The following is a 24,978-nucleotide window of genomic DNA, read 5'->3' as shown; positions in this document are numbered from 1 at the left end:
TTGGATACATATCTCGGATATTATATCATCATTATGATACTCCAAGAAATGTGAGTTGTAGTACAATTTCATAACTCTTTTAGATGTTCGCTAAAACTCGTAATTCAAATATTTCTACCATGATCCAATCATAGATATTTGACTTTTCTATTACGATGATTTCCACTTCATGCTGAAATTTATTTGAATCCATTCAAATGTTTCAAACTTCTTCCTTATTGAATATATCCACATATATATACTCAATTCATTGTTGAAAGTTTTCATGAAGTAGAAGAATCTCCCGCACACAACTATGCCCAGTGAACCACATACATCATCATGTATTTTTCCACTAAGTTAGTTGCCCGTTCAACTTTTGGCCTATGAACGGCATTTTAATCATTCTCTTTAGAAAAGATTTGCAAGCGTCAAATGATTCAAAAATCAAGTGACTCAAAAAATCCATTTGCATGGAGTTCCTTCATGCGTTCCTTTCTAACATGACCTAAATGGCGGTTCCACAAATAAGTGGAATTCAAATCATTTGCCTTATGGCATTTTAGCGTCAGTGTTTATGTATGTGTGTTTTCACCATTAAGATTTATAATAATTTATCCATCTTACATGGAGTAATGTCATAATTTGAACAAATCATTGTTTTCATTTGACCAGAGCAAAATAACAATTATTAAGTTCTTTATTATAAATTCTAAGGGCTAGATATAATGCCAACGACAAACATAATAACACTTTATTATGTTCCAGACGTGCATTATTACCATATTCCTTATCAGTCACTTAGGCCATTGTATTCTTGTATTGCGTTGTATTGTATGACATCTCATACCAACCAATCTGGTACAAATACCCAAGAATTTCATTGTGTGACAAAACAAGGAATACATCCATAACATGTATATCATGTATATACACTCGAGCTAGACTTTCTAGTCTTTTCTTTTCTTTCCGCCAAAATATCTTTTATAGTTTCTCTTTTAGCTTTCCTCATTATTCAGAAAAACACTTCAACATCATAGACTTCTAGATTTGTTGGTCAAATACCAATAACCTTGAGGTTCTTACTTTGAAGTTGATCATCATATGACAAGTGTTCCTGATTTCACTATTAGTAACTTTGTAATATGATGAACAATTTCATTCATAATTTTATCATATCATGATGACTTTCCGAGACCATGTCTGTACATACTAGGCTCGTAAAGTTTAACCTTAGTATTCGCATGTGCAAATCTGGCTTGCACCCGTTGTATGCATTCGTGGAATCTATGACATCCGATCATCACGAGATGCTTCGAAACGACGAGTCTTAGCAACGGTGCATACTAAGGACGATAACTTCATGGATATGCGAATATTGTTAGTGCCCCAATAGTTGGAGGATTGGGACGCCTGGCGTCTTCAACCTTCGTACATTCCCATAAAACTTATGAGTTTATGTAGTCTCACCAAATTATATTCTATCACCTTGCAACAAGGTCTTAGATATCACATATATCTCATACCTTGATTATTTCGAAAACTAAATTTTCAGCTCCTTACTTTTCAAACAGATTTGAACTTCAAGTTTCACGGAGACAAGATAACTTTAGGTACTAATTGAAACCATAGCTCTTTGAATCAACAATGTGAGGTTTACTAAAAGTTTGCAATAGGACTTAATTATTGCTTGATTCTTTAACAATACGGTACCAGTCCGTAAAGTTTATTTTCAGATTTTAACAGTATTTCTATCTCAATAACAAGACTAGCGCTTGGTAGAAAAACGGATGCCAATACTACAAATTAATTCAAAATACTACTCAGACTATGTTTATGATAATTAGTTCATGTTTTAATCTAATTACTAATGAACTCCCACTTAATACAACATCCCTCATAGTTGTTAAGTGGTACACAATCCAGATCCACTACACCAAAACCGATCATCACGTGAGATGATGTAGCTTCAATGGTGAACATCAACATGTTGATCATATCATCCATATGACTCGTGTTCAACCTTTCGGTTTCCGTTGTCCCGAGGCCATGTCTGTACATGCTAAGCTCGTCAAGCAAACCCAAGTATTCCGCATGTGCAACATGGCTTACACCCGTTGTATGTTGAGTTTATCACACCCGATCATCACGAGATGCTTCAAAACGTCGAACAATGCAACGGTGCATACGAGGGAAGAACACTTTATTATCTTGATATTAATGTGAGGGATCATCTTATAATGCTACCGTCGCGATCTAAGCAAAATAAGATGCATAAAGGATTAACATCACATGCAATTCATATGTGATATGATATGGCCCTTTTGTCTTTGCGCCTTTGATCTTCATCTCCAAAGCACGGACATGATCTCCATCATCTTCGGGCATGATCTCCATCATCGTCGGCGTAGCGTCAAGGTTCATGGCGCCGGCTTCATGGTTGTTCACCTCATGTAGCAACTATTACAACTATTTTGAAATACTACTCAACATGAAAATTAAAGACAACCATAAGGCTCCTGCCGGTTGCCACAATACAATAATGATCATCTCATACATATTCATCATCACATTATGGCCATATCACATCACCAAACCCTGCAAAAACAAGTTAGACGTCTCTAATATGGTTTGCATATTTTACGTGGTTTAGGGTTTTCGAGTAAGATCTAATCTACCTACGAACATGAACCACAACGGTGATACTAGTGTTGTCAATAGAAGAGTAAATTGAATCTTCACTATAGTAGGAGAGACAGACACCCGCAAAGCCACTTATGCAATACAAGTTGCATGTCAAGCGTGGAGCAAATCTCATGAACGCGGTCATGTAAAGTTAGCCCGAGCCGCTTCATCCCACTATGCCACAAAGATGCAAAGTACTCAAGCTAAAGACAACATAAGCATCAACGCCCACAAAACCATTGTGTTCTACTCGTGCAACCATCTATGCATAGACACGGCTCTGATACCACTGTAGGAGAACGTTGCATAGAAAACAAAAATTTTCCTATCGCGAACACGCAATCCAAGCCAAGATGCAATCTAGAAGACGGTAGCAACGAGGGGATGATCAAGACTAACCCTTGAAGAGATTCCAAAGCCTATAAGAGTAGGCTCTTATTGCTGCGGTAGACGATCACTTGCCGCTTGCAAAAGCGCGTAGAAGATCTTGATCACGATCGGTTCCGGCGCCACGAACGGGCAGCACCTCCGTACTCGGTCACACGTTCGGTTGTTGATGAAGACAACGTCCACCTCCCCGTTCCAGCGGGCAGCGGAAGTAGTAGCTCCTCTTGAATCCGACAGCACGACGGCGTGGTGTCGGTGGCGGTGGAGAAATCCGGCGGAGCTTCGCTTAAGCGTGCGGGATATGGTGGAGGAGAGAGACCGCTAGGGTTTGGGGAGAGAGGGGGGTTGGGCGCCGGCCCTCTAAGGGGTGCGGCCAAGGCTGAGGCTTGAAGTGGCCAGCCCCCTCTCTATGCCCCTCATTATATAGGTGGAAGCCCCAAGAGTTCTAGTCCAAGTCTTCGAATAAGACCCCAACACTAAAACCTCCCATATGTGGGAAACCTACTCAAGGAGGGAGTCCCACTCAAGGTGGGACTCCCACCTTTCCTTGAGGTGGGTTGGCCGGCCACCCTAGGGGAGTCCAACTTGGACTCCTCCCCTTTAGGGTTGGCTGGTCATGCAAGTGGAGTCTCTTCGGGACTCCACTTTCCAAAGTGCCATTCTTCCGGACTTTTCTAGAACCTTCTAGAACCTGCCATAAATGCACTGGATCATTTCCAAACTTGGAATATGACTTCCTATATATGAATCTTATTCTCCGGACCATTCCGGAACTCCTCGTGATGTCCGGGATCTCATCCGGGACTTCGAACAAATATTCGAACTCCATTCCATATTCAAGTTCTACCATTTCAACATCCAACTTTAAGTGTGTCACCCTACGGTTCGCGAACTATGCGGACATAGTCGAGTACTCACTCCGACCAATAACCAATAGCGGGATCTGGAGATCCATAATGGCTCCCACACATTCAACGATGACTTAGTGATCGAATGAACCATTCACATACGATACCAATTCCCTTTGTCACGCGATATTTTACTTGTCCGAGATTTGATCATCGGTATCACTCTATACCTTGTTCAACCTCGTCTCCGACAAGTACTCTTTACTCGTACCGTGGTATGTGGTCTCTTATGAACTTATTCATATGCTTGCAAGACATTAGACGACATTCCACCGAGAGGGCCCGGAGTATATCTATCCGTCATCGGGATGGACAAATCCCACTCGTTGATCCATATGCCTCAACTCATACTTTCCGGATACTTAATCCCACCTTTATAACCACCCATTTACGCGAGTGGCGTTTGATGTAATCAAAGTACCTTTCCGGTATAAGTGATTTACACGATCTCATGGTCATAAGGACTAGGTAACTATGTATCGAAAGCTTATAGCAAATAACTTAATGACGAGATCTTATGCTACGCTTAATTGGGTGTGTCCATTACATCATTCATATAATGATATAACCTTGTTATTAATAACATCCAATGTTCATGATTATGAAACTAATCATCCATTAATCAACAAGCTAGTTTAAGAGGCATACTAGGGACTTCTTGTTGTCTACATAACACACATGTATCAATGTTTCAGTTAATACAATTATAGCATGGTATGTAAACATTATCATAAACACAAAGATATATTATAATAACCATTTTATTATTGCCTCTTGGGCATATCTCCAACACTACTGCTATGGACCCATGGTCCAGGGGTGAACTACTCACTCATCACTCCGGAGGCGATCATGGCGATGAAGAGTCCTCCGGGAGATGAATCCCCTCTCCGGCAGGGTGCCGGAGGCGATCTCCTGAATCCCCCGAGATGGGATTCGCGGCGGCGGCGTCTCCGGAAGGTTTTCCGTATCGTGGCTCTCGGTACTCGGGGGTTTCGCGACGGAAGCTTTAAGTAGGCGGAAGGGTAGGTCGGGGGCCACACGAGGGGCCCGGGGGTAGGCCGGCGCGGCCGGGGCCCGGGCCGCGCCGCCCTATCTCCTGGCCGCCTCGTGGCCCCACTTCGTTGACTCTTCGGTCTTCCGGAAGCTTCGTGCAAAAATAGGACCCCGGGCGAAAGTTTCGTCCAATTCCGAGAATATTTCTTTACTAGGATTTCGAAACCAAAAACAGCAGAAAACAAGAATCGGCTCTTCGGCATCTTGTTAATAGGTTAGTTCCAGAAAATGCATAAATATGACATATAATGTGCATAAAACATGTAGGTATCATCAATAAAGTAGCATGGAACATAAGAAATTATCGATACGTTGGAGACGTATCACCGGCTACCCGCACCCCGATGCCTTGCTGCCTCATCCGCCGCACCTCCCCACTCGGATGCGTCGGTGTACGCACTGCCTCCACTACCCTCCACCGCTTAGCGGGAAGGGCGCCGCCACCGAGAAGCCTGTACTGGGCCGGCCCAACAGGGAGTACCTGGTGCCGGAGCCGACTTTGATTGCGAGCGATCCCTACTCGTTCCAGCTAACGATCGACAAGTAGGTGCCCCCTATTCATTTCCCGTGTGCATGTGGAAATACGCCCCGCACGAGGGTGCGGTGATGTTGGGTCGGCCCATTAGAGAGCAGACCTTGTTTCTCCTAGTTTTATTTTTGTTTTTTCTGAGTTCTCTCATTTATCTGGTTAAAAATGCACACATGTAAATATGTGAGATTTCTCGGTTACGATGCTTTTTTTTTAGATTTTCACATTTTTGGAAACTGTTCAGATTTTAAAAATGCACACAAAATGTCCATTTTTAAAAAATGTTCAAATTTAAAAAATGTTCAATTTTGAAAAAAGAGCGATACATCTTACTGGGCCAATTTTGGGAGCGACCCAATCTGTTCGTTGCGTGTGTGCGCTACTCCCGCACGCGCACGAGCAATATGTGCTCCTAGTGCATGGATTTTGTGCAGATAACAATGCATTAATCACACCTCTTCTGAAGCACCCCAATAGTATGGTCAAGCTGATCTCTAAGATCGTGGCTGACTCTGGTGCCGTTGATACACATGTTGGTGGGATCACACTAGACCGCCTTCATCCGTTGGAGCCTATAGGAGGTGTTTTGCATGAAAACTTTCAGTTGAAGCAGAAGGCTGCATAGCTGAGGTACTGACACAATGATAATGAAGCATTATATCACAAAAGAGCACGGTGTATTGGGATTTCCTGCTCAAGCCTCAAGGTGTTGTGGCCGCTAGGTTTGGGAAGAGGTGGATTATGATTGTTTTGTGGTGTACATTCATGCACCTCGAGGACAGTGCTTCTAACAACATGGTCACCTTCTTACGTCTGACCTGGAGGGATGTTGTGTTGGACTTTGGGGAGGCGTCATGTTTGCGTACCAAACTGGCTAAGTGTGATGCCCATTTATCCGATGCTCTGTTAGTGCGAGATGGTGCATTGAGGTCTACAATGGCCTCATAGCTGCAACCGGTGGTGGATAAGGCTGCGAATAATATGCAATGGTGGTGTGCATAGCTATTGAACCAAGGTGAGAAAGCGTCCAACAATACCCTTGCAGCAATGTAAGTTCATGCTATGATATCCCTTGACTTACCAATCAAGACGTGTGAGTCCTTCCAACATACCCTGCAAGGTTTTCTTTGGAAGGAAAGGAAATATGTCAAAGGTGAGCATTGTTTGGTGGCATGGGACAAATTAGCTTCCCTAAAGAGAATGGCGGAATTGCAATTTCCACCTAAAACTCCTTAACATGGCTCTTGGGTGTCGATAGTTGCTGCTTCAACGGGTGGATCCTTCTTTTCCTCATCGTAGTTCATATGTATAGGAACAACTAGGGTATTGACCGTGGACTTAAAGATATTTTGGAGGCTCACAAGGGCCCCTTTATAGGACAAGGCCATAAGGGTCTACCTATAAGCCAAATAGGAATTCTTCTAGTCGCATCAGCCATTTCCCATGCTTTCCTCCACATTTTATCAAGTGGTCATGCTAGAGAAAAAATAGTCATGGATAGCCCTAGCCAAAACTTAAAACTCAAGTCCTCAGGCAGTCCATGTTGATCTTCAAGGCTTTCACACACACACAATCATTGGCAATGATGAGAGGGAGTTAACTCTTTTGGACTGAGGATAGCTAAACAGGCAAAGGGTCAAGGATATGACACCTAATCTCATTGCGACCTCCAAGCATGTGATTTCGGCACACACACTCTCAAGGAGGAGGGGCTCCAGGGAGCGTGGTTCACAGATTGTGGACCCTTCCTGAGCATGGCATCGCTCGAGGAGTTCTTTTCAATCTTAGGAGTGTCATGGCACTCCAGCTTGACCATCCGATGTAAGACTCTCTTGTATGGACATGGTAGTGTGATGACCGATTCTTGGTGAGTTCAGCCTACAATGCGATGTCAAGGCGGAGAGGGTGGAGAAGATTTGGCAATCGTGGGGACCGTACAACTGCCGCTTCTTCACATACGTGGCTTTGTAGAATAGGTGTTGAGCGGGCATTGACTACAACCAATGATATGCCCTTTTTGTGATCAAGGTGGGGAAACAGTACAACATATGTGTTGTGTTGTGTTCTCTCGCGAGAGGTGTGGGCTAGCACCCTAGCACATTGGCGACACACAGTGGATTCTGGACCGGATACCCCACTGTTGGAGAGAGCAGACAATGTCATGGAAGCACATGTGACATATATGGACGACCATTGTGCTATTGTTTTGGTGCCTTTGGCGACACCGGAATAATATGGTCCTCAATAAGGCATCGACATATGAGGCAATACAAAATAATAGTTCTGAGTTCAAAGCTTGGACATTGGAGGGCCTTTTCCGTGGAGGGCTGTTCGGTTTTCCTGCGCCGACACTAATTAGGTGGTTAGTTCGCAAGTAGTCCGCTTTCTTTGGGGAGCTGATATCCCTATTGCAGCGTAAAAACAACCATGTAAATGGAGTTGTAGCCTTGCCTCCGGGCACTCCTATAATATGTGATACACACCTTGTAGGGTATATTATTAAAGAATACCTCCTCATATTATAGTTGAAATATTGTCAAAATAAGGTCACACACAAAAAAATGCCTTGAACACATAATTTATGGGTCAATGACGTCAACCGAATTTCTGCTTTTCTTAGGTTGTGTTTTTCTTTTAGTCAGGGTTTGAAGAGAGTTTGACCTCTTCTTTTGGCGTTACGGTCTGTAGAGTTTTGCTCCTTCTCGATATTTTCTAATATAATAATAAATTGGCACATATTTTGGCGTGTGCGTGTTAGAAAAAAAATCTTCTACAGAGTTTTCTGCTTCAAATGTTTCCATGCATAATAAGAATTGTAAAACGGCAAAGAGAAGCAAAGTCTAGGATGATGGATGGGTCGGAATAATTTGCTCTCTCAATTAGCGCAAGGTGCAAAGCGTAAAGCCACCGACCTTTCCCATTCGTTACACGACATTCCGTGTTCGGCGTTCCTCTGTTTTACACACTACCGGGTTGCCCCATTTTGCATTTCTTCAGCTGAAGGACGCAATCCCGTTTAATAAGCTGTGCAGGTTCGGGTCGGCAATTTCTTAACTGGTATTGTACTCATCAAGTAGTGGAATGGCAACGTTCTTAAATCAAAAGCAAACCCAAAATGCCATGTCCTCGAACGTTTTGGACGAGCTAGTCATAAAGACCAATGAAATACAACCAGGTACAGTTCTTGATTGCTTCATCCTAAATTCTTGCTGGTACAAAGCACGGTTAGTGCTAATTACAAGCGAGGTACATTACGGTTTTCCTCAGAACTGCCGTTGGCTTACTGAGCAATTCAACACGTACAATGCACGTTTTGCAAAAAATGTGTATTACGCCAAATATGTATTGTTCAGATATTCACTCAAGGCCAAGGGCGTCGTACTCGTCATTCGCGTGTTATACTTGCACGAGACAAAAGGAGCAACATTACTAATTAAGGTGTGAAGCGGGTGACATAGAACTGATGATTAACGTTTTGCAAAAAATGTATATTACGCTAAATATGTATTGTTCAGATATTCACTCAAGGCTAAGGGCGTCGTCATTCGCGTGTTATACTTGCACGAGACAAAATGAGCAACATTACTAATTAAGGTGTGAAGCGGGTGACATAGAACTGATGATTAATTAAATATCTTTTAACCGGTAACAGATCTCTCAAAATAACTATAAAATATGTAATATTAGTTAGAATTGCGTGGATCCAACTTATTTCGCGATTCTATATTGAAGATCATCTGGATACCCCCCTGCAAAAAAAAAGATCATATGGATACTAACAAACTACCTTTTGTAAAAAAAAAACTAGCAACTGTGCAATGACATTTCTCGCAATGTATATTGTGTCCAAATGTATTAGCATATGTGGAAATTCATGTATTCAATGTAAGTGTGCTCACTATTGAAATGATTTTCTTCTGATGCTTATGACTGAAATGAAGACAAGATAAGCATTTACCTACACTAAATCAAAAGCTATAAACCTAAGGAGTACTGGTAAGATGGGTTGTTTATGAGATTTATTTTAGAACCAGCAAATAATTAAACCATTATTAGAGGAGAGATTACTAGGTAAGGTTAGAACTAAAATCTCAACATTTGGATATGGAGATCAAATACCATAAAATATTACGCACGTTTAAATTTTCTAATAAAATCATAACTCGTCCATTTACATTGGTATAGAGTATTAAATGTGGAACCATAAGTGAAATATGAAACACACAATTTTATTGACATTGACATTTAAAATTACAATTTTTGCTAGAATTTATATGCCTACATAACTTCAGTTCAATATTGTTGATACATGAAAAATGTGTAACTTTGTACAGTTGTTAGCCCGCATATAATGATTATCATAGAATTTCATGTAAAACTAGAAACATTATCATTAATTTCTGGACAACATGCAAAGAGAAAATGTGTTGGATTTTTGGTTGCATTGGCTAGTTTATCAAAGTTGTTCTAGCAAATAGGTCACAAGATTAAATATGAAAACCAAATTAATTTATAGTAATTAGTTAAAAAGAGGAATAATTAGTAATTTTTTTAACATTGCTAATTTATTAAAGGTATGTTTACAACCCAGAGGCAAAAACACAAAAGCAAGTCCATTGGATTTTTTCTGCAAACCAGCCGTGTGGATTTCTGTTACGCAAGTGAGTCTACAAATTTGACAACAAAAACATATAAACCTAGTAAGAGAATCAATGTTTCAGTGGGCCAAAAATAAAAAATGTAAACGTATTCAGTAAAAACAAAATCATTTCCGCGTTACAAACACACAAGTAGCACATTTCAAAAACATAAAACTACTCTGTATTTAAAGTGCAACTAGCCAAATATAATTATTAATTCCAAAATAAATTATCACAACATATTTAACAGTACCATAATTTTCTTGCACGCTACAAACACACTAGTTTACATTTAAAAAGTTGCAAATAGTGTGAACGTGATACGGACAAACAAAAAATTCAAACAGAAAGTACATTATCAAAACATATTTAATAATATTTTTTTGGCAAATAGAAAAACACAAGTTGCTTTAATAATTGTGCAAATAGCATGTTTCTGAAATAAAACAAAAATAACAAAAAAAAAATAGTTGCACTCTACTCATACAGATGAAAGACTATCGATCAGTTGCAAGATAACTTGCAACTCAAATGCACAATCGCGATGCAAATCCGACGTTGCAGGGTATTGAGAACTAGCAATTCTGTCAATTTAATCTGCATTTTAAACAGAGTCATAAGTTATACTAGCAAATAGTTCAGGAAATCAAATAATGAAAACGAATCAATGTTTAGTTCTAATTTGCTCGACTTTTTGCGCTAATGGGCAATTTTATCAATGCATCAATTTGACACAGAACCAAATCAATGTGTAGTAATTAGTTTGATTTATTTTCGATACTGCTAATAGGTAATATATGCTATGAATCAATGCATCAAGCTAATACAGAAAAAACCCGTGTCTCCAACAACCGTGAATTATGAAGCTGAACCCACTGATGGTCTGGTCTACTTGTACTCCTAATAGCATTAGAGCACGTTCTTTTGTTCGATACAGGTAAACTGCAGAAACACAGCCAACGGAAAAAACAAAATCTAACTCAAGAAGTTAGGTGCCATTTCCGTCCAACTCTCTACCGACCTACACTTTTTTTCCCTCTTCTTTCTTTACACCGGAGAGCTCTGAATTAGGAGCAGTACAGCACCGATCTCGTTGCAATGCGCCTAGCCTGTCCTACCTTGCGTATAAAATAGTTGTTGCGTTCTTCTTGAAACATCAGCAAAGGCTACCTGGTCACCTTCATTCACACATGTCAGCTGCGCGCGCCATCCCTTGAAGCTTCGACCTTCCCAATGACAAAGCAATCTTGCACGTAGCCACGTACGTAGGTAGCGGACTACCGATCGACCCCTCCATATATTCTCTCGCCCTTCGTCTTCCCCGCCTCAACCACCGCAGTCGAACCAACGTCGCCGTGTGCTGGGTGAGGATGATGAGTCGTTCTTCTCTCCTCACGGCGTGGCTGGCTTTCGGCTTGGTCTGCCATTGCGCGCTGCACCATGTGCCCGCCGCGGCGGCGGCCGTGACGCTGTCGACGGCGTCGCGGTGGATCGTGGACGAGGGCGGGAACCGGGTGAAGCTGACGTGCGTAAACTGGCCGTCGCACCTGGAGCCGATGCTGGCGGAGGGGCTGAACAAGCGCCCCGTCGGTGCCATCGCCGCCGACGTCGCCGCCATGGGGTTCAACTGCGTCAGGCTCACCTGGCCGACCTTCATGGTGACCAACGCCTCCTACTCGTCCCTCACCGTCGAGCAGTCCTTCCAGCGGCTCAACCTCACCGACTCGCTCGCCGGCATCAGGGCGAACAACCCCGACGTCGTCGACATGAAGCTCATCGACGCGTTCAAGGTAACCTTTTAGCTTAGCTCTTGTCTCTTGATATGAATCTTTCTTGGTGCCGACTTAGTGTGTTAATGCGGTGTGTGCATGCAGTCCGTGGTGAGCAGCCTTGGCGACAACAACTTGATGGTGATACTGGACAACCACGTGAGCAAGCCGGGGTGGTGCTGCTCGCCGAGCGACGGCAACGGGTTCTTCGGCGACGGCAACTTCGAGCCGGACGTGTGGGTGGACGGCCTCACCAGGATGGCCACCATGTTCGCCGGCGTCCCCAACGTCGTCGGCATGAGCCTCAGGAACGAGCTCAGAGGCCCCAGGCAGAACTCCAACGACTGGTATAAGTAAGTAACTGAATTGTCCTCAAATCCTAATTGGTCTTTATGTGTCAGACAATATCAATGATCCATGTTAAGTTTATGGCAATGCGCGTTGAGGTACCAACGGCATTGATATTTTGTTCATCTGCCATGTCCTGGATGAGTAAATGAGCCTGAAAAACCTAGTCGTAGTAGTTGGCCGCTGAAGGCTTTACATCTCTTTTTCTTTTTTTTTGCGAATTAAGGCTTTACATCTCTGAACCTGCTGTTGATACCTGCACAGCATGTGAGGGACAGTAATGGCCTTCACTGCCAGTGATAGACAGCATCAGTCTTTCCGTGTACCACCACTAGTCCTTCGTCTGCTCTGGGACACATGAGCTTTCAAAGCCTCGAGCAAAACAGACATGGAAGCTCTACGTGGCACTATCCCTGTCAGGCTGTCTTGGCATGCAGCTGAGTTGACATTGAGAACGCATGCATGCAGGTACATGCAGCGCGGCGCTGAGGCGGTGCACGCGGCGAACCCGCGGGTGCTGGTCATCCTCTCCGGCCTGAGCTTCGACAACGACCTGGCCTTCCTGGCCTCGCGGCAGGTGACCCTCAGCTTCGCGCGGAAGGCGGCGTTCGAGGTGCACTGGTACAGCTTCTCCAACGGCCAGGAGTGGGCGGCGGGGAACCCCAACGAGGTGTGCGCCCGCATCGGCGCCAGCGTGTCCCGCCGCGCGCTCTACCTGCTCGACCAGGGCTGGCCGGTCATCCTCAGCGAGTTCGGCGTCGACAACCGCGGCGGCAACGTCAACGACAACCGCTACTACGGCTGCGCCGCCGCCGTCGCCGCCGACCTCGACCTGGACTGGGCGCTCTGGACGCTGCAGGGGAGCTACTACCTCCGGGAGGGCGTGCTGGACCTCGACGAGGTCTACGGCGTGCTCGACCGGGCATGGTCCGGGCCCCGCAACGCCACCGCGCTCCGGAGGGTCCAGGCCCTGCAGCGCCCGCTCAGAGGACCCGGATACGCGGAGGCGGCGCCGTACCAGGTGCTGTTCCACCCGGCGACGGGGCTGTGCGTGGTGCGGTCGTCGCTGACGCGGCCGCTGGAGCTGGGCCCGTGCGGCGAGACGGAAGCTTGGACGTACGCGCAGCAGGACGGGCGGCTAACCCTTCGGGACAGCCCGATGCTGTGCCTCCACGCCGAGGGCGCCGGCCGGTCCGTTCGCCTCGGCCTGCCGTGCCCCGATGACCGGTCCCACTGGCACCTCGTGTCGGACTCCAAGCTGCACGTCGCCGCCAACACGTCCTCTTCGTCCGGCTCCGGAACCGGCATGCTCTGCCTGGACGTCGGCGCCGACGGCCGGAGCGTGGTCACCAACCCGTGCCGGTGCCTGAGCGCGGACAGCAGCTGCGACCCAGAGAGCCAGTGGTTCAAGCTGGTGACCAGCACCAGGAGCGTCGCCGCCAGGGAAATGCGGCTCTCGCAGCTGCCCCTCAAGCTCCAGAGCACCAAGATTCGTTCACTTTGATCCGAGAGAGTTGTATAGGGCATCGTACGTTGTAGTAGCTGCGAAGGAACAGGGATATGAGAGACGCTGCGCTCGAATCAGGGTAGCGTACTTCAAAGTTCAGATAACTGAATGTTTGGCCACTCGAGCCTGAAAGCCCCAAAGCTTGTGAAATCCGTCCGACGATTCGAGCAAATAATCTCACAAAATTAATCTAGTTGGTAAATCGCTAACTTTGAGTTGTGCCCAGCAGATTAGAACAGCCATCATGTCACAGACAAAGTACACACTAAAACAAGACACGACATGCTAAGAACGAACAGAAATTTATTCCGGTGAGCACTAAGTAGACAAACTGCGCCGATACAAGCAGCAGTATCTCTGTGCTGCTGTGCAGTGTAATAGTTGATGAAATATAGCTCGCATCAGATATTGCAAGAAAAGGGCCTCAGGGTCACATACAAGCAGGTTCAGGACATCCTGTACAGAATCTCAATGTTTCTGAGATGGCTGAGTGAAGGCCCGTCTGGGAGATCAAAGGCTAGCAGGCCATCGTCAGAATAGCTGAACTCAACTTCATGTGCATCAACTCTACAAATTGCCGGGCTGGCCGATGAATAAACCCCGAATCGCCCTGGCCCTCTGCATTTGATCTGAATCACTGTGTATGAAGAATCAACACTACTTGCAATACTGTCGAGCGCGCCACCAGAATTGAACATGTTGAGCAGTCCAAGAGGTGCAACCCGAACAGCTTCGCCGAAGACCTGGTGCAAAAACGAGTACGTTTATTTAAGAAATGAGAATAAGCTAAGCTAAAACAGACGAAAGCAGGGGATGGAGAGGAATCTGACCTTGATTGGTGATATGGTATAGATCTCACATGCCATGGTACACAATGAAACCTCCAAACTTTGGTTCTTCTGAAGCCTTGAAAGATTACCTGAAATGCCAAACAAAAGACTAAGACATTGAAGGGACAATCGGTGAAATGGACGTGCAAAGCAGGAATAAGCAGGTACAGAAAATTACATGAATGGAAAGCATATACTGCAGTCTCTCCATTCCAATCATCACCAGCAATCTCCTCAAGGGACTCCACATCTGATGGCGAGAAATGACCAGTTATATTAACGGTGGTCGGAACATGTGGAATATCATTCACTGGCCAAGTCCAGTTTCCAGCTCCCTGACAATTGAATACTCCGATGACAGCAGACAAATTGTTCACATTCCATATTTTCAGCAGACTGCACAAGAGTTCATGCATATTCTCGTGAAATAGATTAACAGTGAAGAAACTGGATAACCTGAACTGGTGTGCATACATACCTTTTGCCATCCATGACTGGGTCATCAAACAGGGAATCACAAGTAGGACGACCCGCATGCCTTGCTCTTAGGATCGAGCCATCTGGTAGAACAAGCTTTTTCAGAACACTGAAATTGTGCACTCCAGGTTTGTCACTGCATATCAAAAAGAAAGAAATTTATATCACAATTGCGGTTTGCTTAAAATAAACACCACATCTGAAGAAAATGTGCTACAAAAGAACACCTGACATAAACACCACCTCCACTTAGAGCCCTAGCTGCCCCATGAAATTCTGCTGATTCATGCTTGCTCTTAACATCAAAAAGTGATAAAATTAGCTGGCACTGAAGTATAGAAATGCGGTTAATCAAAATAAGGGGGGCGCAATAATCTCACATGGAACATATCCCAATCTGGGATGAAAATTTCTCCCAGTAAAAGACTATTGAAAGCTACATTAGCAATGTGTAAAGTTTGCAGTGTTGGTTCTCGAGGCATGAAATCTTCTGATGCTCTAGCAACTGCACTCTTCATGGCACTACAAACAGCCAGAATTATGTCAGATCCTATGTACATAGCTCATATTGTTCACAACTATAGATTTGTTACCTATATATGTTGTCTGAGTTGTGACACATGCAGCATATTATGTCATTTCCTTTGAAGTTCTGAACTATAGAATCCTCAAGAGCCTGTTGATACTTGCGAGTTAATGCAACACGGCCACCGAAGCCCTGCCCGATAGTTTCCAACACATTTTGCACATCTACCTTCACACCATTCACACCCACACTAGAAAGGTAACTGTGCTGATCATTGTAGAATTCATAGATCTTCTCAGGATCAATGATACCCACTCCAAATTTCTGCAAGCTGTCGATGGCTACATCCCTCAAATTTGCAACATTGCCAGGAGACTGGACGGGGTAAACTAGTTTTGGATTGTACTTCTTCATCGCGTCGGATGTTGCATGGACGCCGCCCCAATAGCCCAGCAAGGCATGCCAAGCGTATACGTACCTGAAGTTTCATAGGCCACATTCTGATCAGCAAAAAGCTATGAAGACATTATTCACTTGTAGAAAAAGCACAAACAGTTCAATAAGAATCAAATACTTGACTCCGTGCTTCTCTTTGATTTTCTTCACAAGGTCCCCAAAATTCTTGCAGGCTTCTCCCCTGAACTTATCGTTCTCCTTCTGATGAACCAGCCTCTCTGCAAACCTGGCAATATTACAATGAAATGAGATGTAGTGCACATTGCATTTTTATTACAATCTTTTTTTGAAAAAATATGTATTACAGTATTAGTAAAGGCTGGAATACATACATAGTCTGTTCAATCGGAGCATCATCCACTTCTTTGAATTCGTTCACTATTTCTTGCCAACCATCATCTATAATCAGAAACTTTGGTGGGGCACCTCCTTCACGCAAGCTAATTTACAGGGAATGCATCGTTAGTGATAACTACCAGCTAAAGGAGGTGAGAAAATACATAACCAAGCATCTGTACATCGCAGGCAAACTTAATTCTTGCATGTATACCTTTGAAGGCCCTCCTCAATCCCGGCTGGGCTAACAGCTCTATAAAATGCGTCCCACGTACACCATCCAAACCAATCCAAGTAAGCAGGGATCTGACACAAAAAACGAAGTAAAAAATGATCAGCCCAAGATCAACAACCTAGGTGACAAAAGTATTGATAAACCTGCTAGTTTTATATTACCTCCTTGCTCTCTATGTGCCTGAAAGTTCCTTTGATCTTGGACAGTAACCTAAAGAAGATGCAAGTGAGGCACTTCCACAAGAGAAGAAAACAAAATCCTTGAGGTTGTGGTTGTACTGCTAGAGCATGGCATTACTTGATGGATTCCTTGATAAGCTTGAACGGATTATCCCCTGAGTTGACGAACACCGCATCAACGGCCTCCATCGTCTGCACATCAGGATCACCTACCAAACAGTCCACCATTTGAGATAGTCTAACCAAGAGTTTAAAGCCGCCCTTATTACTACGCATTAATCCTGATCCTGTCACCGTGAAATTCAGCAAGTCGAGATGAAGCCTACCACTCTCGAAGCAGAACTGGAGCTCGTCTCCGGGGGCTCCCTGGAGGCTGGCCCGGAAATCCCCATCGAGAACTGGCAGCACCAGCGCGTACACCGCGTCCTCCGCCCCGTTCCTCGTCTCGAGAAGCAGCATCTGCGTCTCCGCCGGCACGCCCGCGGCGTCGGGGCCCATCTTGGGGGCCATCCACCAGATCTTGAACCGGAACAGGGATAGCCACCTCCACCCTCTGCACGGCACCCATTAATCAGTCACGAGCCTTCAGTACGTGCGCGCACAGCAGAAGCAGCAGCCATATTACTTGGAGATGGTGCCGAGGGAGAAGACGTGGCGGCTGGACGGCGCCGCCGCCGTGGCGCCGAGGAACGCGGCGCCCGGGGCCGCGTCGTCGACGCCGGTGCGTAGGGTGACCTCGGGCGGGGATTGGGCGAGGAGCTCGCGGCCGCCGACCAGCAGGGACCGGCCCTCGAGTCGAGTCGTCGTCGTCATCTGCCGCGGGGAAGCGGCGGCGCTGGGAGGACGGGAGGACGGGCAGGCAGGGGCGACGAGCGGCATTGCGCCGCGAACGAGGCCGCGGCAGCGGGAGAAATAGCGCGGGGAATGAACTGTGGCAGTGGAAGCGGGAGGCACGGCGAGAGCGACCGCGAGGCGACCTGCAAGTGCAAGGTGCAGCCTCGTCATCACCAACTGGAAACGTGGCATTTCTTCCTGCCCGGATAAGCTAAACAATTGCCCCGCGTGGGCGGTGGGTCACGTCTCGCGCGGGCAGCCAGCCGAACCGCCGATGCTCCCCATATAGTAGAGCAGAGTATCGGACACATGTGATCGCCGCTTAAGGACATCTAAAATAGCATCGTCGCCCCGACTACGAAAATAGTCGTTTTTGATTGCGCTCCTCCGTTTGCGTCTGGAAATAGTCAACGCATTTGCTCCTAGGACACAAATTTAGATGTTTAAACAGTAAAAAAAAAAAGCAAATTCGAAGTAATCTCAGTTATTACATCTAAATTTTTGAAAAGTCTACATGGAAAAAAGGGATATGCTTAGTTCTCAGTCAAGTTTTACATCGTTAGATTTTCTTGGTGATTCGTGCTAGTCATCAATTGCAGCATGAGTTGCAACTGAGATTTGATGATAGTATCTGACTGAGAACGAAGCTAGTTCTCAGTCGACTGAGAAATAGTCACACCTTAGAAAAGTTGATGATAATGAGCACTACAAAATATCTTTATGGCCAGTCATTGCCCAATGATGCTCAATGAAATTCGTCCGTAGCGTTTAGACATGTTTTCGTTAGTGACTTCAACATTCATATGCAGATACTGCTGCTAGGATAATGCTTCAGGGTTTGGCGCAACCATCTCACCCTGAAAATTCATAGATGCTCATTGCGGCCATCAGGACGTTCGTTCTCAACGATCATGTTGTGCATGATCACACAACATGTCATCACCTTATGCATGGTCTTCAGCGACCATGTTCTTGCCGCGAGACGGATAATTGTCCACCGAGTTTGGAGCACATCAAATCCCCGCTTCACATCTTTTCTATAAGCCTCTTGCATCTTGGAAAACCTCTTCTTTTCACCGTGTTTGGATTACGGAAAGTTTTCACCAGTATGGCCCAGTTAGGATACATGCCATCAACAAGATAATATGGCTTGCCATATTTATTTTCATTGATCTTGTAGCTCACCTGAGGAGTTTACCTTGCATAATCCTGTTGAAAATCGGTGATCGGTGCAACACATTGATGTCATTGTTGGAACCGGCCATGCCAAAGAATGAATTCCAAATCCATAAATCTTGAGATATCATTGCTTAAAGGTTGACAGTGCATCCCTCCGCAGAAGCTTCACTCCAGTCGTGGGCACTGTTAAAAACTAGGCCGATTAAGTGATTACCATGCTGATTAATCGCTACCACGGGCTTGGCCGTGTCGATTACTATTGATTGCTTGTGTTAATCCTTTAGCCTGGTTAATCATACCGAAAGTCCGATTACTAGGTACGTTCCCGATTAACTACTATACTTGGTCAAAAATGTTACAAAATTTTCACTGCATATCGCTAGTACAGGCGTTACCCCTCCCCAATAAAGTAGGTTTTGTGAAGCTCTCGGTTGATTGCTCCAAGCCTCCAACAGCTCGTTTTCCACTATCGCCAACTAGTTCCTTGTCGTCCAAGACCAGTTACTCGCAGTTGCCCAGATCTCAGATACAGGAGCTCGACGACCTTGAGGAGCTCATGCAGGAGCTCCAGGAAGCCTTCAATAGGTTAGGTGATTGAGGTGTAAGAGGGGTCGTACCCTAGATAGGTGGTGGGAATCAGAGGTGCGAGAAGAAGTGGAAGGAAGGAACACAGCTTCAGATAGTGGATCCTGATTCGCTCGTGACCTTGAAGATTAGGTCATAGAGGAGAAGCGTACATGTTTTCCTAGGATTTTAGGCTCTAGAGAAGTATGACCAAACATATAGAGTCTCATATACTATTATTTTATTATATAAACTGTTTTTAAGTGCTAATTTTTGTAGTTTGCATCGATTAATAGCCAACCGATTAAATCAGTTAATCGTTCGAATTATGATTAATCGCTACTCCCAAGCCGACCGAGCAGTTAACGATTACCGATATCGCTAGTACTTGTCGTGGGTACAAGTTACAGAGAGAGACCCCAAATAACTCAGAATTACAAACAACTTCCCCCTTTTTCTAAAAAGGACCCTAACAAAAAACTTGAAAAGCGACCGAGTCCTTCTCCACCGTCGCTGCTTGACCTCGATGCCACAGCCGTCAACCATAACAATTAAAGTCTTGTGTCCCCAACGTCACCGTGTGGTTGTCAAGCACAAGTGAAAGGATTGTATGCCGCACCTAGAGGGGGGGGGGTGAATAGGTGCTAACCAATTTTTAGTTCTTTTTCAATTTAGGCTTGACACAAAGGTAAATTCTCTAGATATGCAACTAAGTGAATTTACCTATATGACAAGGTTATCAACTAAGCAAGATATAGCTACGCAATATATAGGAGATAGAATGGGATAGAGGTAACCGAGAGTGGAGCACGCGATGACACGGAGATGATTCCCGTAGTTCCCTTCCTTTGCAAGAAGGTACGTCTACGTTTGGAGGAGTGTGGTTGCTACGCAAGCCAAACCAACAGCCACGAAGGCTTCACGCAGATCTCCTTTGAGCAACGCCACGAAGGCCTAGCCCACTTCCACTAAGGGATTTCCTCGAGGCGGAAACCGGGCCTTTACAAGGTTCTTGGGGCACACATCCACAACCGAATTGGAGGCTCCCAAATCTGTAACAACACAACAATACATCAACACAAATCAACTAGGGATCCAAAGAGGAACACTAGCAAGGGGGCCCTCAAACAAATGAGGGGGAAATGTAAATCGCTTCGGTGAGGATGTAGATCGGTGGCTTCTCCTTCGAATCTCCAAAGATCAAGAGCTTTGGTTGGGGGAGGAAGGAGATCTTGCAAATCTTGTGTTCTTGAGGTGGCTCTAATGGTGGTGAAGCTTGGCAGATTTTTCTTGCAATGATTGAGCAAAGGAGGAAGGAAGAAGAAGAGGGGTATAAATACCCCTCCCCAAAATCCAGCCGTTGGGGCTTCCGGGGGCCCGGATATTCCGGCCTAAGTAGGGGCCGGATAATCCGCCCCCCCGGATAATCCGGCCTTAGGTACAAAACCGGGACAATGTCCGGCCAAATATCCGGCCACACACCAGACTTGCTTTTCTTCAGGCCCTTAGCCATTTTCGAGGGGGCCGGATATTTCTGAAATGTCCGGCCCGGATAATCCGGCCCTGGGACAAAACCAGGACAATATCCAGCCAAATATCCGGCCTCTATCCAGAGGCATACTGAGCCGCAAATCCTAAAGTCCTTAGCCGAAAATCTGGGGCCGGATATTTTGGAAATATCCGGCCCGGATTATCCGGCCTGATGATCTCTTTTGCTGCATCTTTTTGATAGAACTGACCACATCCAACACATATAAAAATGTATCTATAAAATCCCTGTACCACTTAAACAAACATTAGTGTATCACATACATTGACATCAAACACACAAAACATAATATGAGAGATGTTCTTTCAATCTCCCCCTTTTTGGTGTTTGATGACAATATACGGATTTGCAAGAGAATCACTATAGAGACAAGCATGATGGCAAAACATAGAGGCACTCCCCCTACATGTGTGCATATAAGTAATTTGCATTTGAATACAAATACACAAGACATAGAACCGAGGTGCCTCAACACAAGTGGTATCCAACATGAGCTCTAACAAGAGACATAGACATATATGAAGTTGAGATAGGATGCTCGAAATCATACCCATGTGTAGATATATAATACGGAGATATAGCATCACACATAATATAATAGTCTTGATCTCAACATATAGAATTCCGAAAACCATAACAATGTCTCACACCACATAGCACATAGTTTTAAACGGAACACAAGCAAACCAAATAGTTCAAATAAGAGGGAACACAAGCAATATAGGAATGATAAACGCGTATGCTTGTGCCCAAACCATGCAAACCATGCAAATCCCCGAGAGAGTTCCTAATAGAACACTTCTCCCCCTTTGGCATCGAGACGCCAAAAAGAGGATAAGCGCGATGCTACTCGCCCAATGGAGATCACTCGGAGCCCTCGTCGTCCTCGGACTGGTACTCCTGTTCCTCTTCCTCTTCATCTTCATCAGTGTCAGGGGCATCCGGAGAGCGGCGAGTGAGTTTGGACCTTTGAATGCAACTGTCAAGATCACTCCACGGAACCTGAGCAGAATGCCACCCACTGTAACCTGGGTGAACTGGAAGCTGAGGCGGGGTTCCTTGCTCACCACTGAGCTTGTGCAGAATAACCGCCTAAGTATGCTTAATCTCAGAACGCTCTCGGTTGGCCGCATAGTTCTCCTTATGGATCTCAATGTGCATGCAAAGGATGTGACGCTGAAACCAACTAAGCCTGTTCACTTGTTTCTTCATAGCCGGGAGATCAGGACGGCGAGCAGGAGCAAAACCACTAGAACGAGCATCACCCATGAAGGAGTCAGGTGCAGGAGCAGCAGAAGATACTGGCTTGAGCTTGTAAGCCTTATTGACAGAATGCTTCACCCATGAGTACCCGCTCAAGTCTTCACCATCCATGGCCACAGAGTTGTTGATGAGGAGCTGTATATATGGTGCATAAGGTATGGTGGTCCGGGATACCATGGCATCATGAATCTCATTGAAGATGAAGTCCATGACATCAATAGTGTAGTCACAATCCCCATTAGTATCACGGGCACACCTAAAGCTGAGGTGCATAAGATTCACAAGAGCTCCCCGGAGAGCATCATTGTTACCACCACTTGGAGAGATGGTGGCCCGAAAGAACCTGAGTAACTGACTATAGATGGGAAGCAGCCCCTTAGAAGAACCAACTTTTCCCGCTGAGGTATAGAGATCAAACAGCACATCCTTATCTGTCTTCTGTGGTCCATGAAGACAACGACCTCCTTCTGCAGGAACTCCAAGAATAGCAGCAAATCGGCGCAAGGTTGCGCTACAGTGAGTGGAACCAGTCATCCATTCCATAGTGCGGTCCACATCTTTCTTGATGGCCAAAGTGGCAAAGAATTGCTTCACCAACTCTGGACTATAGTCACACTTAATCTTCATCAGATCCTGCAAGCCCATCCTACCAGTCACCCAGATGGCATCCGCAAAATGATCATCTTCAGAAAGGTCTTCCACATTGATTGCTTGCATGGGTCGCACTTTCGGCATGGGCTCATAAATATCCTTGTAGATGTACTCCTGCTCCATGCACCAGAATTTCCTGCCAGTCTCTTCATCCCTTGGGAGGTCTTCATACCAGTTCTTCATGCGGATAGCGGAATAAGAGATATGGTCCATGGTCTTGTAGTTTTCCCTTGGGTCCTTGTTCTTCTGCCTAGATGCTGAGGACTTGCGAGGAGCGTTGGACGTGAACTCATCACTTGACCGATCACCCCTTGGGCGTCTCCGAACACCCCGAGAAACACGACCCGCATCCATTGCGAAAGCCGCTTGGAGGAGAAGGTAGCTAGGGAGGAGAGGCACCCGATCCACCCAAAAAATCCGAGAGGGAGCGAACGGGGCGTCTCCGGCGAGGAGGAGGAGCTCCGGCGGCTTGAGGAGGAAGAAGGGGGCGCGTGGGGGGAACTGATTGATGAGCCAACCGTTCTCCCCGCGGCCTCCCTTAATCATCCCGCAGTCGCCCAGGCCGGATAATCCGGCCCAAAGTGAGGGCGGATAATCCGACCTGGCCGGATATTCCGGTGTGCCAGGGGGCCGGATTATCCGGTTTTTTGGAAAATTCCAGAACACCGGAAATCCTGCCTATCTTTAGTTGGTTATTTGCGAACCCATATGTGATGCAATGAAATATCACGTCACATATAAGATGCATATTTACCAATAAGATGGGGCAACCTAGATCATCCGACCGAGAAACCTCAAACTCCAAGTTTTTACCAAACATGACAAATGAGCAAGATGGAAGTGGCTTATAGGAGAGTGTAGGCTTAGGTTTAGAGGGTACAAACTATTAATGGTACATGATCACTCAAGTTTGCAAGATATGAGCAAATAAGGCCAAACTAGAGTGATTTCCCATAAGAACATGGAGTTGTCAAATAAAAGGCGATAAGATCCAAATAACTCCAACTCTTCTCAAAGAAGAGTTTGGTGGCCTAGGCCACCATATATGAGTGTTATGGCATGGCACCGCGAAGATATATCTTGGGCCCAAAACCACTACTCATCATTGAAGCTCACATATCATTATATGGTATAAAGAGAATGATTTTCTTTAATGTTGGCATTATGGGGGGAGGGATAGCTCAATAGTTTAAACCGCACTCCCCCTATCTCCATGCCCACATCTAAACCAAATAAAGTTTTGAGACAAAGGTGTGTTTGCAAGATGGTCAAGCTATACTCCTTGAATCAATGATATTTAGCTCATTCCTCAAATAAGAGAACCTTGCTTCATCAAGAGGCTTCGTGAATATATCGGCAAGTTGATCTTTGGTAGGAACATAGATAAGCTCAATATCACCACGGGCAACATGATCCCTAATGAAATGATTCTGGATCTCAATATGCTTCGTTCTTGAATGTTGCACCGGATTATAGGCAATCTTGATAGCACTTTCATTGTCACATAATAGAGGCACTTTGTCACAAATGACACCGTATTCCTTTAAAGTTTGCCTCATCCATAACAATTGAGTGCATCCACTTGCGGCGGCAACATATTCGGCTTCGGCGGTGGAGAGAGATATGCAATTTTGCTTCTTAGAAGACCAACACACCAAGGACCTACCAAGGAATTGGCAAGCCCCGGAAGTTGATTTTCTATCATCCTTGTCACCCGCCCAATCCGCATCGGTATATCCATTGAGAATAAAACTTGAGCCTTTGGGGTACCAAATACCATACCTGGGGGTATCAACCAAATATCAAAAGATTCTTTTGAGAGCCAGCATGTGACTCTCCTTAGGAGAAGCTTGATACCTTGCACACACACCAACACTCAACACTATGTCCGGTCTAGATGCACAAAGGTAAAGCAAGGATCCAATCATGGAGCGATATACCTTTTGATCCACCTCTTTACCATTGGGATCTAGTGCAAGATGACATTTGGTAACCATAGGAGTGGCCACACCCTTCAACTCGGTCATCTTGAACCTCTTGAGCATGTCTTGGAGATATTTTGCTTGATTGATGAAGGTTCCTTCTCTCAAT

General features: G+C 45.3%; 2 protein-coding genes across 2 annotated transcripts; one reads left to right on the top strand and one right to left on the bottom strand.

The window, feature by feature from the left end:
* The first annotated feature begins 11,725 nt into the window (after positions 1 to 11,725).
* LOC124671816 (glycosyl hydrolase 5 family protein-like) lies at positions 11,726 to 13,805 on the top strand. Its single transcript, XM_047208141.1, has 3 exons — positions 11,726 to 11,974; positions 12,059 to 12,306; positions 12,770 to 13,805. Exons 1-3 carry the CDS (start codon positions 11,741 to 11,743, stop codon positions 13,803 to 13,805), a joined length of 1,518 nt encoding a protein of 505 aa, XP_047064097.1. The 5' UTR covers positions 11,726 to 11,740.
* A 449-nt stretch (positions 13,806 to 14,254) lies between these two features.
* LOC124671815 (probable galactinol--sucrose galactosyltransferase 2) lies at positions 14,255 to 22,347 on the bottom strand. The gene is made up of 15 exons (XM_047208140.1): positions 22,239 to 22,347; positions 17,473 to 17,824; positions 17,174 to 17,400; positions 16,966 to 17,056; positions 16,830 to 16,878; positions 16,648 to 16,739; positions 16,430 to 16,537; positions 16,216 to 16,323; positions 15,709 to 16,119; positions 15,496 to 15,637; positions 15,343 to 15,410; positions 15,117 to 15,251; positions 14,817 to 15,034; positions 14,639 to 14,727; positions 14,255 to 14,551 (listed from the first exon to the last, which is right to left on the bottom strand). The coding sequence occupies exons 1-15, from the start codon at positions 22,345 to 22,347 to the stop codon at positions 14,255 to 14,257; spliced, it is 2,496 nt and encodes an 831-aa protein (XP_047064096.1).
* Between the last annotated feature and the right edge of the window lie 2,631 nt (positions 22,348 to 24,978).

Source organism: Lolium rigidum, chromosome 7 (genome assembly GCF_022539505.1).
Source record: "Lolium rigidum isolate FL_2022 chromosome 7, APGP_CSIRO_Lrig_0.1, whole genome shotgun sequence".
NCBI lineage: Eukaryota > Viridiplantae > Streptophyta > Magnoliopsida > Poales > Poaceae > Lolium > Lolium rigidum.
The sequence above is the reverse complement of the archived record's forward strand: the minus strand, read 5'-3'. Positions and strand labels throughout refer to the sequence as shown.

Coding starts and splice junctions, on each gene's coding strand:
- LOC124671815 (XM_047208140.1), bottom strand. CDS start 22,347: ATGGATGGTGAAGACTTGAGCGGGTACTCATGGGTGAAGCATTCTGTC. Junction 17,401..17,472: donor TCCCTCGGCACCATCTCCAA/GTAATATGGCTG, acceptor GGTGCCGTGCAG/AGGGTGGAGGTGGCTATCCC. Junction 15,035..15,116: donor CCAGTCATGGATGGCAAAAG/GTATGTATGCAC, acceptor ACTCTTGTGCAG/TCTGCTGAAAATATGGAATG.
- LOC124671816 (XM_047208141.1), top strand. CDS start 11,741: ATGCTGGCGGAGGGGCTGAACAAGCGCCCCGTCGGTGCCATCGCCGCC. Junction 11,975..12,058: donor AGCTCATCGACGCGTTCAAG/GTAACCTTTTAG, acceptor GTGTGCATGCAG/TCCGTGGTGAGCAGCCTTGG. Junction 12,307..12,769: donor AACTCCAACGACTGGTATAA/GTAAGTAACTGA, acceptor GCATGCATGCAG/GTACATGCAGCGCGGCGCTG.